General features: G+C 37.6%; 1 protein-coding gene across 3 annotated transcripts in view; it reads left to right on the top strand.

Annotated features, from left to right (window-relative positions):
* Window positions 1-17,073, top strand: part of Pde3a (phosphodiesterase 3A) — a 332,456-nt gene that overhangs the window by 192,663 nt on the left and 122,720 nt on the right. For 2 of the 3 annotated variants that reach the window (XM_008851600.3, XM_029555236.1), the window contains exon 2: window positions 13,003-13,053. The exons of the other annotated variant lie outside the window; for it this stretch is intronic. In XM_008851600.3, the coding sequence (XP_008849822.2) occupies window positions 13,003-13,053 (51 nt within the window). The remainder of the gene's footprint in view (window positions 1-13,002; window positions 13,054-17,073) is intronic. 3 annotated transcript variants of the gene reach the window in all.

The raw sequence follows: 17,073 nt of genomic DNA on the forward strand, positions 1-17,073 counted from the left end.
GCTCAGTCTGAGCAATCTTGTGAGGTTGTGACTGTGCCTTGAAAAAGTTGAAGAAAGTACGTTGTGCATCCTCTGATGATGGGCATTTGTAGTGCATTAGATCATCAGAGCAGTATAACAGTCACAACCCTGTGATAGTTTTCATCAAAAAAAATTACACATCAGCTGATGGAAAAAGCTTTTTCCAATACTGCCAGAACCTAGAGCACCATTTGATGTTTGTGTTTAGAAATAGTAAAAATGAGCTCAATATATATTTGTACTTATAACGCTTAAAATTAGTTCAATGTTAGGATTCATATGGAGTTTTATTTTAAAATCACTATTTTTTTATTTTAAAGAGATTTCTTAAAGTGGTAGTCTAGAGAATTTTCCTCTGATTCAGTTAGTTTTATTGCCACTCATAACAGCTTAAAAATACTGTTTTATATATGCTAAATAGTTATTAAGTTATATATTAAGTATACATAGTTATAGCAATAAATTAAGCTATTTGGATTTTTCCATTTTTAATGTACATTATTAAATACTGAAATCAAAGACTTGTAAGCTGTTTACAGCAAATATAACATCAAAATATTAAATGAAGGAAGAAGGACAGATGTGATCCGAATGCATGAACAAATAATCTTGTTGAGTTAAATCTTCTGGCTCAACAGATGCTGTGTCTGGATTTTATTATGTTCCTTAAATTTTCTAACTTTTTTTTTGCTAGGAAAAGAGATCATTTTTGTAGATTAGTCTCATGAAGTTGGCCAGTGGGTTTGACCGAGTTCTAATAATTTTCTGGGGAAAAATAGCCTTGAACGAGTTCTTTCATGAGATGCTGCAAATGGAATCTAAATATATATGGAATGAAAAACATTATCAGGATCCAGTCTAAGAACAGCAGGTAGAGATTTAAAAATAATGCATCAGGTCCCCCTTTCTTGTTTTCTATATAATTATTCAAGTTGGCAGGGAGAGCACCAGAAGTAGCTTAACAAACTGTGAAGTACAGATATTTATGGCCACAGCCAATGGTACTCAGAGATCTGAGTTTCAACTGGACTAAAATTCGTAGAGTTAATGAACTAAAGCCTTAATGCCTTCATATTATATAAGACAACTGAGGTTTTTTTTATATATTCCCAGAATTTAAAAGTTGTTCTGTTGTGGTTATTCTAGAACACTTGCATAGAATCAAGAGGAGGGTTCATATGTGATTTTCTGCTTGTTTTTTCACACTTTGTGTGTGTTTATGTCAGTGTGGGGATTGAACCCAGTGCCTTGTGCATGTCAGGTAAGTGCTCTACTACTGAGCTATATCCCCAGTCCATTGTTTGCTTGTTTTATAGATCTATTGCTTGCATTGGAAATTTTATTTCCAACTCCTAATGATACATTAAGGCATGAGTTGGCCTTTGACTATTGAACATACTCTCATAACCTTGCCCCAATGATCTTTCCAAATATTTCTTATTTAAGGTTCTAAGCCTCTTCTTAAGCTATCCCAGGCTTCCCATCTTCTACCAGCCCTGGTTATGTTACAGTGCAGATTTTCCAACTGCCACGCATAGAATGAGGTCTGTGTCTGATATATGAGATTGTATGGAATCCATGGTCATGAACGTGTATTACATATTAATGCAAGTCATGATGCATGCAGTTTTGTTTTAATTATAAAGTTGATCAAATTTTATAAAATTTGTTCGTATAGTCAAGGGATGAGTTTTTTTTTTCTTTTCTAGTTTAATAAGTAACCACATATATCTGAATTGTATTTTTCTCAAAGAACTAAAATGTTACATTTAAATGATATCCTATAATTATTAACCAAAGTAAAAATGACTAGCATTTAATAAGAATGTAGTACATCCCAAGATCATGTAACTAGTAAGGCAGTGTCATGTCCAAGGTGATACTGGAACAAATTTGCCCTGTGGAGCTCATATGAGTAATGACTCTCTCAATCTTCCTTACTGATTCAGAAGGTACTAGAAGGGGCATCTAAGTTGGGAACTTCTGCATTTGTAATACTTTCATAGAGCATGAAGCTAATTATGTGTAATTAATATTTTCTGGGAGGGGAATGAATGAATAAACAGGTGAATTTAAGAATAAATAATTGATAATAGAAGTTGTGTTAAGAAACTATTTGATATAGCTAAACACCCAATATATACTTTACTATAAACTGACAGATAATTGCACAACTAACTTTTTAAATAATGAGTAAGAATTTTGAAAATCAAAATTTTCTCGTGTTCCCCAGTTTTAAAGAAGGTGAAAACCGAGAGTAGAAAATAGATCTCAGGGAAATAAATCCATCCCAGAACTTCCACTGTAAGTTCCATGAAGGGAGATGAAATCTTATGTCTGTCTTTAGCCTCATCAAAATAATCCTGTACCAAAGACCTGGTGCTTAGTTTGGATTCAGTCATTGTTTACTGCTAAGAGCAGTAGAGTAGGAAAAGAAAGCAATGTGGTTTGCAGCTGGATGGACTAAATTATAATCCCAGTTTAGCTACTGTGTGTGTATGCTCTCATTTTACCTCTTTTAATTCATTTCTATATTCATAACAGGATCACACGACTGCTTTTTAATAATGAAAGAAAGTAAATTATAGGAAAAATATCTAGAAAAATCACAAAATCTGTTGCTCAGAATATATTTCTTGGAAAACTGTTTATCTTTCTTTAATCAGAAAAAGATTCTGTAAACACTTCTGGAAATGTTTAAACTAAGTCTGTTCCTTTGAGGATTTCCCCAGAGTGTACTGTACTAACATGTATTGATGTATCTCAGGTAGAATTATAGACTAGAATAGAATCATAAGCTTCTTTTATCTTTTTATTTATTCTTTTTGGTCTTTTTGAGACAGGGTCTCCCTTTAGCCCCAGCTGGCCTGGAAGTCACGATGTAGACCAGACTAGGCTTGAGCTCACAGAGATCCACCTGCCTCTGCCTCCAGGGTGCTGGGATTAAAGGTGTGCGCCACCACGCCCGGCTCTATTTCATCTTACTGCCATTTCTTCATAAAATATCGTACAGGAAAGAAAGTAGGATTGTTGAGATGAATGTGATGCTGTGATTAGTAATGACACCAAACTTCTTGAAGTCTTACAAGGCTGAGCAGTATGTAGGGTCGGCATACCGGCTGCCATTGTGGTAAGAGACGCAGAAGAGGATTATGAAAACATTCTAAACCAGAGTGTGGGAACCTCATTATTACCCATACCAGAGTCAGAAATCTTGTCCTAAAACTGAGTTTTCAAACTCTGAAACTTGTCTGAGTCTCTTGCTGTCTGCAGCCTTCTTTCCCAGTGTTCTAGAATTTCTACTGGCTGCCAGGTTGTGATGCAGAGTGACTATCAGAAGTTATGCATCTGCAGGGTGAACGGGATTCAAGAACTTATCTCTGGATGCGAAATGAAAAGGTCTCCACTAATTTTAGTGTTTTAGTCATATATTTTCAGATTTGTAATGCTTTCTGAAAGGGGGTTATTCTGGGCTAGAGAGATAATTAAGTTGGTAAAGTGCTTGCCACACAAGGCTGAGGACCTTATAAAAAAGCCAGACACAGTGACGTATACTTGTAATTCTAGTGCTGGGGAGACAAAGACAGAGCATTCCCTGGGGCTGGCTCGTTAGGCAGTCTTAGCTATTGATGAGTTTCAAAGCAGCGAGAGACCCTGTCTCAAAAAAGAAAAATAAAAAAACGTTGACCTCTGATCTCTATGCAACCTTGTTCACACATGGACACCCACACCCAGCCATTCATACACACACGAACAACACACACACACACACACACACACACACACACACACATGCACGCACGGACGCATGCACACACACATAGACACCTCATCATTGTTATAAGAAAAGAATCACTCCAAAGAAGCCAATTTTCCTGTTATTTTTTCTAAAGCTTTAAGACGGTGAACATAGAAGACAGCTTAGTTACCCTAGAAATGACAAAAAAGAGATTTAGATCTTGGGAAAGGTTCTAAAGGCAAGAAAATCAGGGACTAGAACATTGAAGAAGATTCTTTGCCTTGCCCTAGGAATAAAGGGCTTTGGTGGTGGTTGGGGTGGCGAGGAGCTGTGTGATACTCAGTGGTTATTTCCAGAGCTCTTGGCTATGTCCTAAACAATGTAACCAAACCCTCTGCCTCCATAGAAAAACTTTAGTTAAGTCAACATTCCAGATAATGCCTTGTAAAGTGGAACTGATTTGAGAGTGGAAGTCATGATGAATGAGCCATAATGCAGGCTGTTTATGAGATGGCAGCTAGTCATATGTGGCTCCCCCAAAGGCAGCTGATGTGGTCTATGAGTTTATATATTCAGTTATAAAGGAGGACAAATTGTTTTTCATGCCATCTGTATTACATCTTGCTGGTCATCAAGCCCCGGGTATAGTGCCCTGGAGGTTTGAGTGACAAAGTTTGGGAGTCTCAGTGATTATGTTAGCTTTTATCTGACCTAGTCAGATGAAAAGCAAACTTCATTTGTCACTCTTTTAAAAGGGCAAAATGTAGTCATGACATCTTTACTCTGTTGATAACTAGGAGCCAAAGAAGGAACCTCAAGGAATAAGAGCAGTTCCTAAGGACTTCACAAGGCCAACCTGGCCTAAACTGTGTTAATAGATCTTTCCAGACCAGGGAACTTCTGTCTGGCAATGCCTGTGGTCCTGGAAGCAGAAGGGTGACCACCTTCTCACAGAATTCTGGAGGGAGGAAAGCTACCTTTAAAGACATTTAAGTGTGTGTCACAGGAAGAACCTGTGGCCAAGGCTAAAGAACTACAAACTTGCTTATCACGTAGAAAACTCCACGCCCATCATACTAAATGTAGAGTGAAAATGCTACCCCAATCCTTACACATTTTAACATATCACAAGTCTCTCCCACCTCCCACCCCTGCTGTGCTGAGGGTGGGCCCCAAAGCCTTTCAAGTGTTAGGGAAGTGCGCTACCTCTAGCCCATGTTTTTATGACTTTGAAAACAAAACACATGTAGAAGGACAAAAAGTATGCTATGTATACAAACTAATAGAAGGTATCTTTATGCAGTTACCAGTATGTCCTGTGAATTTTCACTAGATAGAGCAGAATTGAGAGTTTACAGCAAGAACAATGCCTAGTATCTCAGTTGTGCCCTTGGGAGTTGGTGGTTAACCTTTGGAAAAGTTTCTCGCAATCTGAATGGAATAAATGATAGCATAGATCTGATGCCAGTCAAAGTGTGGCTTGGGGACACCTGAGTGCTCCTCACAGGTGCTGTTCTTGCTTCAGGGACCTTGGATCGGCTGCCTCCTGTCTCCTGGGCTCTTCCTCTAGGTCTGTATGACTCTCCGGCTTTTTCCAGGTCTCTGGGAAATGCCATCTTTCCAAAGGGACTTCCCTGAGCTAGCTAGCTATCTCTCTTTCTCTACATGAATGAAGCTCTGTACTCGGCCCTGCATGTCCTTCCGTCCTCCTGCCTCTTAGTTGCATCAGCACCATAAAGGCTAGATGCTTCTGTGTGTGCCTCTGTCTGCAAGAGCCAGGGGAGCAAAGGTACATCCTGTTTTGTTCAATACCATGTAAGCTGTGGCTAGAACAGTGCTGTGCATGACACAGGCATATAGTAAATATCTGTTTAGTGATTAAAGAGGTAAAATGTAGGCTCTATAGCAACTTTGTCTTACTCCTATGTAAATTACTTTTATGTTTTTGAAAATATGTTTTCGTAATTTTCATCAAGGAAAAGGAATGGTTTTCTTAAAGCCAGATGTGGTAACTGACAGAAGCACATTCGAGACAACTGCTTTTCCACTAAGTTATATCCCAGGCCTTTCCTGACTTTTATTTGGAGATACGGTCTTGCTATGTTGCTTAGGCAGGGCTTGAACTTGAAATCTTCCTGCCTCATTCTCCTGAGTAGCTGACATCACAGGCCTGCACCACCAGGCACAGCAAATTGCCTTTCTTTCATATCCTTTTTAGTATACACCAAGAATACATATTTTTCTCTAACCATGATTCTCTTGCAGCTGTGGTGAATTGTTCTACTAAGATGCGCCCCATCCCCCAAAAGGCATTGATCTTTTTTTATATAAATGAACAAATAAGAGAAGACATAGGGAACTATATCACCAGTAAACGGACATATCTTGCCTATAGCTCCCTCTCCGTTCAGCTTTCTTCAGATCTCATGAAACATCTCTGGGCTCAAACCTTGCTGGTTCTGTGAAGGTTTCTTTGCTACTCCTGTGAACTCTGAATTCTGCATTTGGCAGTTGTGTTGTTTTCTTTGGAAGTCAGTGCTGTGTAGCGATACTGTTAGCTGAAGGCTCTGATGTAGAAATGTATTATTGAAAATAAGACAGGGCGCAGAAAGACTCTGTTCCATAAGGATGAAAACGACCTTGTGTTGAAGAGTCGGGACTTTCGAAATGCTTCATGCGAGATTGTTTCCCTTCAAGAAAGTGCAGTTTGTTCACCAGGAATCAATTTTAAGGGTCTTGGTTTTGCCTATACTTGGTTCATGAGAACCTAAGAAAAGAGCGGATTGTCCTCTTTCCCTCTTTCCCTCGCCCTTTCCCTGTGGCTTTTCTTAGGCTTTTCTCATCCTGTGGGAAGATATTGCCTACCATGCTAGGCTTAACTTTGATGACCTGTATATCTTCAGACCTTCTGGTAAGATACTTACTGAAATGTCATTCCCCAAGGAGTAATCACAGTAAACACTCAAGGGTATTTTTAAAATAAAAAGAGACAAAATTTTTTTCTCTTTCTGAATTAAGTAGCTGTGTGCTCTGAGCTAGAATGTTCCTGCCCCTCCTATATTTTTATGTATTTTCTGTGCCCTCTTATCTAAGTCATCTTAAAAACCACAAGCATTCTTTTTTCAAAATACCATCGTAGCATATTAATAAGCTTTCTGACAGTTCTCCCAGACGTGCTCAGGTATCCCGCTGCTATCTGTTTATCCTGAAGGTTTGGTCCATATGGATTGAATTGAAAGAAGAAAAATTTCTGGTTTCTGTTTCTGTTCCTCATTGCCCTTGGACCATAAACATCTTTTCTAATACCATGTCTGTTTGGGTCATCTGCAACATAACACTAAATCCACTGGATTGACTGAAAGATGTTTTGATTTTCTTGTTGAGAGATATCAACAGTTTGCATTTGAGTCTGAAATCCATTGGCTTTATCCTGCAAAAAGTCTTCCTTACTGTTTATTTTCATTAATATTTTTTACTTGCAATCACTATGTAAGAGACTTGGGATGGGAGAGCATCTGAGTACCTTCTGAGACCTTTAGCCTTATGGCTCTGATTTTGTCGGAGTATTTACCATGATCTCTCTACATTTAAAAAAAATTCGCATAAAACACTATAATAAACCTACAAACTAAACACTGACGTGATAAATGCAATTAATTAACCATAGACTTTAGGTAACTGTTAAAGTCCCAAATCCATGGTGGAAACTATTGTGAATTTTCTTTGATATATGTCTTATTTAAAGTGTATTGCAATATCTGATTCTTCAAATGTAGAGTTCATTCTTTTATATTTGTATGTTACATAGCATACAAATTTCCACATGTAACTTTTTATTACTTTGAACATAGTAGCTGTAGTTAGTGTAGGTTCAAAATACCACACCGCGGGACTGGAGAGATGACTCAGTGATTTAGAGCACTTGCTGCTTTTGCAGAGGACCTGGATTCAGTTCCTAGTACCACATGACTGTTTATAACTGCCTATAACTCCAGTTCCAGAGGATCTGATGCCCTTTTCGTGCCTCTGTGTGCTCCTGAACACATGTTGTCCTAGTTTGTCTCTCCATTGCTGTGACAAAACACTCTGACCAATACCAATTTGGGGAGGAAAAAGTTTATTTGGCTTACATCTCCCAGGTCACAGTTCATCAGGGAGCCCAAGGTAGGAGCTCAGGGCAGGAACTTGGAGGCAGGAGCTGGAGCACAGGCCATGGAGGAACACTGCTTACTGACTTGCTCCCCTGGCCCCTGCTCAGCCTGCTTTCTTATGCAACACAGGCCCACCTGCCCTGGATGGCACCACCCACAGTGGGCTGGGCCCTCCCACATCACTCAACAATCAAGAAGGTTCCCCATGGACATAGCCACAGGCCAGTCCAATGGAGGAAATTCCCCAATAAGGCACCTTCAACCCAGGTGTGTCAAGTTGACACTAAAACTATCCAGCACACATGTGGTGTGTATAAACTCATGCAGGCACACATATATACACTTAAAATAAAAATAAAGCTTTAAAATGGCACATTATTAGTCAACTCATAACTTTTAAACATATTAAGAATATAAATATTCAGAATAGAATAAAATTGATTTCTTTTACCATAACTTTCTCTCATTAGTTTGTTGTGTGATGCATGCTGTCTCTGACAGATAAGCCATATGGCAAATTATACTGTTTTTTATTTGGAAAAAAAAATAAATTTAGACAGTGAATTTTTGTAGAAATATTTTAGAGGCTTTACTTTGTAAATAATTAAGTTGATCTTTTCTTTTGTAATAAGTGATAATTCAAATGTGTACATATTGGAAATGATTTTGCTGTCGGAGTGAAAAAAAACAAACAAACATCATCTTTAAGATATTAGAGACAGGGGACTAGGAATTCCATGCTTTTCTTACTTTAGTTCTGGTTTGGGAAATACATTGCCTTCCTGACCTGATGGCATACTGAAATATTCTCTTTTAAATCAGTGCATTACAGATTACAATTTGCATTGGTAAGAGTCACTTAGCTGACTTACTGTGGTATCCTTGCATAGCAGACTCTACCAAGTTATTCTAATCCTGATAATTTGAACTCATTAGTAGGGAAGATAATAATCACAGCAGTCAGCCTCCTATAAAGTACTTTTTTCAGAACTTTCATAAATCATTTCACCAGCCGCCTCGTGTTCATGTTTATCATGTCATCAATGTTTCCAAACATAGCACCTCATCTTCCTTCTATTAACACAAGACACTCCCACTGCCGCAATCAGCCTAATGATTGAAATATACCAAGAGCTGCTTTTGCTACTCCTAGAGAATAAGTAACGAAAGGATTTTAATTTAAATATTTCTAAATCACACTAAGTATTTGATTGATCAGTGTTTGTGAACCACATCATCTGTAAATTAGAATTGATATATATTACCAGAAAAGGTAATGCCTAGAAATCAGAAACTTAAAAATTAAAGAATTAAAAGAAATACCAGCTATATAAGCATTTAATTTTACATAATGATTATTTAGGCTAATTTTCCCCAAATTGTATGCTAGCCAAACTCTAATTCAGTCATTGCAATAAATCTGTTTACAGTTTTTGACTGTGTCTTGTTGAAAATTAGCAGAATAAATTGCCTTAGTATATTTTCCATTTATCATACCACAAAGGTTTCTCATGCAATTTTTATTAAAGATTTGAAAGTCAGATTTCAATTGTTCTGTGTATTCATTTGTGTACTATAACATTATTGGGTGAGTTCTTCTGTTGGATAGCGTGGTGTTTACCACATCATTATTACTGAACTTTTATATTTTTATTTGCTTTGTATAAAAGGTATAAATTTTTAAGGCTAGTGAATGTTAGTTTAGTTATTAGTATTAGTTTTATGTTGCTGTGACAGAACACCATAACGAAGGCAACTTATAGAAGGGAAAGTTTATTTGGGCTTAAGGTTCCAAAAGGATAAGAGTCCATCTTGGTGGTGAGACATGGCCAGAACAGGAAGTTGAGAGCTCACATCTCCAAAGGTAAACAGGAAGCAGGAAAAAAGCAAGCTGAAAAGTGGGACAAACCTATGAATTCCTAAAGCCCACTCCAGCATGTGCTTTCTCCAGCAAAACAGGTCTGCTAAACCTCTGTAGTAGAGCTACCAACTGGGGCCCAAGTGTTCAAATATTTGAGTCTGTGGGGGACACTCTCATTCAAACCACCACAGCAAACTTGTATCCATATGTCACACATGTATAAATACATTATGGCATATTGTATTGATACATGTGCATATATTTGTTGAAAACTAGTGATATACATGATTACTTATTTCCCTGACTTTCTACCAAATGTTGGACATGATTGACTTAATAATTTGATAGAAACAGGGGTATCTTGTGGTTTTACTGAATTTCTTTTGCTTTCAATACAATTAATTTTTTCTCATAAATTAACTAGAGTTGAATTTGACCTTTTCTAATCAATGCTGGAATCAAACCCAGCACTCTAGCACTGAGCTACTGTCCCAATTCCTTAGTATTTGTTTTTATAAATCTCCTGTTTCTCTTCCAAGATTGTTTTTTATCAAATTTGTAAGCCACCATAAAATACAGAAAACATCATCTTTCATCTTTTATTGCAGGGTTTTGATGATATAATATTTATTCAGAGATTCTTAAATTTCATTCAGCCTCAGCACTTAGCTTCTGTTGTGATTAAAAGAAAAACATATGTACATATATATGCATATATATGTGTGCGTGTGTGTATATATATATGTATATATGGAACTGGAGAGATGGTTTAGTGGTTAAGAGTGCTTGTTGCTCTTGCAGAGGACCCTAGTTTTATCTCTGTCGGCAGAGTTCTCTCTGGGTCTCTTATGCTATCAGGCAAACCATATAACATATCTTTATGTACATTTATTATTATCGTGGAGGGGGAAGCAGAGTGGCTTACAAAGAAACGAACACCCAGTGCCTAGCTCTGCGCCACTCAGCTCCATGCCACCCAGCTCTGTGCTTTGGCTCAGAGCCTGCCATTCCGGATCACTCCCACGGCACACCCATAGTCACCTCTAGCTTTGCCCATGCCTCAGGGGCCAGCGGTCTAGCCCCAGGTCCTTAAGTGCCGGGCCATTCTGTTCTTGAACACGCGCACCTGCTCCACCCCTCTAGTGTTCCCAGCTCTGGTTCCAGATGGCGCCACAAGGCCCTCCTTCCATGGCTAACTCTCCACAGTCAGTTCTCCGCAACAGGCCCCACCCCTTAGAGGAACCAGAACCCCTGGGGAACACAAGCTCCCAGCACTCAACCACATGTTATTCCAGCTTCATGAGCTATGCCGCCCTTTTCTGTCCTCCATGACCGCCTGCACATACAGTCAGAGATTGGGGGGGGGGGTGGGGGGAGCGGGGGGAGAAAGAGTAATAAAAATCTTATAAAATTTAAACTTCCTTGAATTTAAATATTTGTTATTTACCATATTTTATATCTGCAATTTCATCTTTATTTCTCTTAAATGTTCAGTTAATGTTAGTGTTTAAGGTTAAGCTATGATTTTTCCCCAAAAGTTCATTTATCCTTTTCATTTACTGAATAATTTATTCAACGCTTGATTTTAAGTTTTATTTTTTGTTTTGTTGCTATGCGTACCTGTATTTATTTCAAACTCACTACATGTCTCTCATGTCTATTCTAATTATTAAGTAATTATTTCATATTGGGGTTAAAATATATGTGTGTATTATATATATATATGGTTTATTGTTTGAGGTAGGGTCTCCCTGCAGCTCCAGCTGACTTGGAACTCACTATGTAGACCAGGCTAACCTGGATCTCAGAGAGATCTTCATGCTTCTCCCTCCTGAGTGCAGGGATTAAAGGTGTGTGCCACCACATCTAGCCCTAGAATATACTTTAAATAACCAAAATTTTATTTTTATCCTTTCTGGTATTTTCTAAGTGAGTTTGTTAGATATATTTGAGGTATGCAATCAAACGTTTTGATATGTATGATGAAGTAATTACTCTAGACAAACAGAAGTAGCCATCATCTTACAGGACGCTTTTATTTTTAAAGCAGAGTTGGAGTTTTGTCAGAGATTTTTATCACAGATCTAAGCACAGGGCCAACAGCAAGAAGCACACTCAGGAAAGGAATACACTCCAGAGTGTTGGCAAGGCATCTCACGAGAGTCACAGTTATTTCTTTTCTGTAGTAAAAATATCTTAGAATTCAACCTTCTTACCAAATTTCCGTTATGCAATACGTTATTAACTGTACTTGTAATTCCTTAGATTGTATTCTGAGACTTACTCTTCCAATGGGCCTTTGTTATCTTAGTGAGATTCTTTTCTATTTAATATATTTTATTAGAGTTTGAAATTCAGCTGTGCCTATATATTTGTTTGGTAAGAACTGAACACTTGATCAATTTATAGATTCAATCTGAAGATTTTTTTTCTTCTTGAAAAAAAAAAAGTTTTACTTTCCATTAAATAAATAGCCTGCTTTGCAAGCAAAGTAGCTCAGAGCTGTTCTGTTTGGGGGAATGACTTCATAGTATTTTATAGTCTTTGTTTATGAAAAAACTATGTTCTATGACTTTGGACATATTTGGCATTAAATAAAGTTACTCTAGGTGTTTTTTTTTTTCTTCTTGTTTTGTTTTTTGAGACAGGGTCTCCTGTAGCCCAGGCTTGCCTCAAACTTGGGCTGTAGCCAAGGCTGGTTTTGAATTTCTGTCTTCTACCTCCATCTCTTGATTACTATGTTACATGTGTGTCCCAGTGTACCAGACTCTGAATTTTACTCTTTGAATTTGTCTCTTTTTGTGATAGTCTCAAAACAGAATTAAAAATTACCAAAATATTTTGGTCTTCTGGCTCATGATATTATGTTAAACAATATAGTTGCACTGCCTAGCATATTTATTTCCCTAGCTAACTGGAAGCTTGCTGATAGTAAATAAGGTTTGAACAGGTTGACATTGATCTAGGATTGTCCTGACAGGAAACAGTAATGCTTCACACTAGCAGATTCTTTCTGCTACAAATTAATATTAAAATATCTTCAACATAAGTACAGTTTGAGACACTTGCTCTCAAACCAGTTTATTTCTCCACATTATTTATGCTGTCTATTTAATACCACTAATATTAGGACACAGATTTCAGCAGCTTAATTATTCTTTCAAAGGAAGAATAAAAATATTTGCCTTGTGAAATGTTTAATTTACCATAATTATCCCATTTGTTTACAGCTCATGGGACATTCGGAGTGGGACCACAAAAGAGGACCACGAGGGTCACAGGTAAATGTCCTTTCCTTATTCTCATTTTGTTACTTAATTCTTTGAGCACTGTGTTTTCTGAAATTCAAGAAAAAAGAATCAGTAGACAGAAGACGAGGCGAAAGAACCATGCCATTTGTTTGTATTTAAGTTAGCTGTAATTAAAGTCTGCATTTCAAACCCCAAAGGCAGATGCCAGTCTTTGCCTCCTGGGACCTTTCAGGTCTCCCAGATTGCTTCATGTTTATGTGAACTTTCTATTCATCTCGTCTCTGCAAGAAGGCATTTTGATGAACAGCCCACTCTCTTGACGTTATTCCCTTCCTTTGATACTTTTCCATCTCTTTTCTTTTCCTCCTCTCTTCCTGTTTCTGGTTAAATATTTTGAAATATAATCAAGGGTAAACTCTGAGCTAATTAGAAGATTTTCTTTCTAAATTAACTGTCTTCGTCTAAGGAAAATGGAAAGACGGAAGGACCTATTATTTTTGAAAAGAAACAAATTCTAAACCTTTCTATATTGCCAGACTGTTTTTGTTCCCTTTAGGTCTTAGGCAAAGAGAAAAAGCTTCCATGACGCATTTATCCTTTTTAATGACCTAATTAGACAACGTGGATTTGTTTTGTTTCCATAATTACTTCGCCTGACAGAATAAAGGCTGGGTCTTATGCTCAGAAAATTCTCTCCTCCCAGGATATTTTGTAAAGAAGTATAAAGCTATTTTTTTCATAGAAGTCTATGTTTACCTGACTCTAAACATGCCAAATAAAAATTAAGTGGGTGGAAATTGTCAGCACTTCTGTTCATGTTTTCTATTCTAATGTACAGTGCAGTGTAAGTTCATTGTCAAGTGTGGGCTGCTCCCCAGTGTGTCTCATGACGCTGCTGCCTGTGACATGCTGACACTGTGTATACGGATAACTGTTAATTTAGGTCATTGGCAAAATGAAACCAAGTCATTGGATAGTTCCAGCTGAGCTTTTAGAAGATGTGATTCGTTTTTTTTTTTTTTACTTCAACATTTATTTACTAAATATTTCTAAAACAATGAAATCTTTCATTAATCATTTCTACTGAACACATTTAGGTAAAATAGCTTGTTGAGTTTATAGTCTTAAATACCAGTGACTTAGTAAAAAAATAATAATTAGTAAAAAAATAATAATTAGGGCATAGTGTGAATCTGTTTTCATAAAAGCTGTAATTCTTTTAAATATTGTATTATTTTTATGTGTATGTGTGTATTGCCTTCATATGTGTGAGTGCATGCTTTGTGCAATGCCTACGTTTAGAGGAGAGTGAAACCCCTGGAGCTGGAGTTTTGGATGGTTGTTAGCTGCCATCTGGGTGCTGGGAATCAAATCCTTTACAAGAACAGTCAGTGCTCTTAACTGCTGAGCCATCTCTGCAGCACCAAAACTGTAATTCTTTATGTCAATTATCAATTTGATTAATGAATAATACAAGGAAATTCACTTTAATCAGGATTATGCGAAAGACTATCTTTTCCTTTAACCAGCTTGCGTGTCCCTTCTTTCCTCCATTTCTCTGGTGAGTCTTCCTCTGTTCCCATCTGTCATAACTTAACTCACACAAGGTGACTAATGAAGTATTGAAAGTAGCAGAGAAATCTCTTCATGATTACAGAAATAAACAGCGTAAATGTAAATAGGACCAGAGTTTCTGATCATCACACAAAGCAACTTGTTGAATACATGTACTGCCAAAGGAATGTAGCATTTTATATACTTTATTATATACAATTTAAAATACTTTCTCTACAGCCCATTTTTTACACTTTTTAAAAATTTATCTGTATATATATGTGTCTAGTGTATATGCCACTTGCGTGTATGTGCCCATGGAGGCCAAAAGAGGGAGTTGAATTCCCTGGAGCTGGAGTTACAAGTAGTGCAGGAATCCAACTTGGGTCTTCCAGAAGAGCAATACATCATTAACCATTGTGACTGCTTTCCAGCCCCTATGGCCCATTTTGCTATGATTTATCTGTATGCAAATTATATATATACATATTTTATATATATACATATATATGTATACAAATTTACACATTTCTGAATAAAACTTCCATTAAGTTTAAGGATAAAAGAAAAAATAGTGAAAAAATTATATTCTAGATATTATACATAAGTTTAGAAGTAGATGCACAAAAAATGTTTTCGTAAATTCTAGAAAAGTCGGATATTATTTGAAAGCCTGGGAGTAGTTCTGAAAAGCAGAAGAATTAGCACACGCTCGAGGAGTCAAGTCTTGAGCTGCGAGGTCTGTCTTATAACTTCAGCAGAACGGCTCTCCTAAATATAGTATACCTTTGTTTCACGCTGCTTCTTCGAACGAGGTGAAAATGGTCAAACTAAAACAGTCACGCTAAGAAGTAAGAACAGTTAACAACGAAACCTTTATCCTTCAGGAATTCCGGAGAGATAAATGAAACATTAGGTAATAACCTCTGACCTCATTCTAATTTCTCAGCGTGGTGACACACACACAAAAATAGATATTGTTTAGAGCATTGGTCCCTTCCTATCTTGCTGTCTTTTAGATAAATATATACTATGTCTCAGACAGCTCAGCCTTTCAAAGGGAATTTCAAGCAAGTCTCATCTGAACAGAAATCTTAATGTTTTACTAACACTCTAAGGCGTGACAGAAATCTAGTCTTCGCTGGGTTTAATTTGAAATGGGTCATAAGTACTTACTCTATGTAATTTGAAATGGGTCATAAGTACTTACTCTATGTAACCCTGTGGTGGGTCTGACATGGAAGAACTACTGAATGTTGTGGTTACTGCTTTCTTAGAGCTCAGAAATTGTGGTTAGAAATAGGACAGTGGTTAAGAACATTTGCTGTTTTTCCAGAGGACCTGGGTTCGATTCCCAGCACCCAGATGGTTAACAACCGTCCATTTCCAAGGGATCCAACACCCTCTCTTGGCTTCTGAGGTGCATTGCATGCATGTGATGCATGTGGTGCACTTTCATACATGCAGGCAAAACACTCATACACATAAAAATAATAAATAATAAATAAAAAAGAAATAAGGCAGTTGGAGAGATGGCTCAGTGGTTAAGAATGTGTACCCCTCCTGTAGCGTTCTCGCGTTTGATTTCCGGTGCCCATATCTGGCACAGAGACTCAAGTGCATATCCACACACAAAACCCATACGTATACATGTAACTAAAAATAATAAAATAAATCTTAAAAAATACAGCAATTTTTCTATTTGTATTTTCCTGTATGTAAACAAATATAATAAATAAAAAGTGGGACAGTGTAGTTCTTTCTGTCCAGTTGAGCTGAGCCTTTGGGGATGGGTAAGCCTTCTGACATGAAAGGGAGAGAAGGTGACTGAAAATATTTACGAACAGTCTGAACTGAGATGTGTCTCGGTGTATGTGAGTCGTCTTTTCACTCTATAAAACCTGTTGAAAGAGGCTGTTACAGGAAGGCCATTGAATGTCACACAGTGGCTGAGACGGAAGAGAAGGCAAGGAGGCTCGAGGGTTTGGGCACCGGAAGGATCAGCCATAAACACAGACTCTGAGAGGGAAAACGGTCGCTTCAGGGTGAGCGGGAGTGAAGGAGAAGCAAGCGTGACAATTCCAATGGAAGCTTTGGGCAGTACTTGTGGGACCATTCTGGTTGCTCTGTGGCCAGAAGAGAACAAATGTCAAACTGGAGATGCAAGTTGTACTTGTGATAATTTAACTGCACCATCAGATAACTCCCAGAAGGATGATATTTGATGAGAAAAGAGGAAGGAAGGCTGGTTCTTGGGAAATACTCACTGGTAAGGGTGAGAGGAAGCCAGGGAGGGAGTTACTGTATGTACCACGACTCAGAGTCAAGCAGCCCGGTGGCGAATTATGTGAAGAAAGCTGAGACCACAGAGTCTAGAAAGTGAAGAATCACAGAACCTTGGAATTGAGTGATTAGGACACTAATGAACTTTGGCCAGTTGGTTTTGGTAACGAAGTTGTGGTAGAACAAAGAAACTAGAAATTAAAGAGATTCTAG

The sequence above is a fragment of the Nannospalax galili genome, unplaced genomic scaffold (genome assembly GCF_000622305.1).
Source record: "Nannospalax galili isolate Female #2095 unplaced genomic scaffold, S.galili_v1.0 scaffold1086, whole genome shotgun sequence".
Lineage (NCBI taxonomy): Eukaryota > Metazoa > Chordata > Mammalia > Rodentia > Spalacidae > Nannospalax > Nannospalax galili.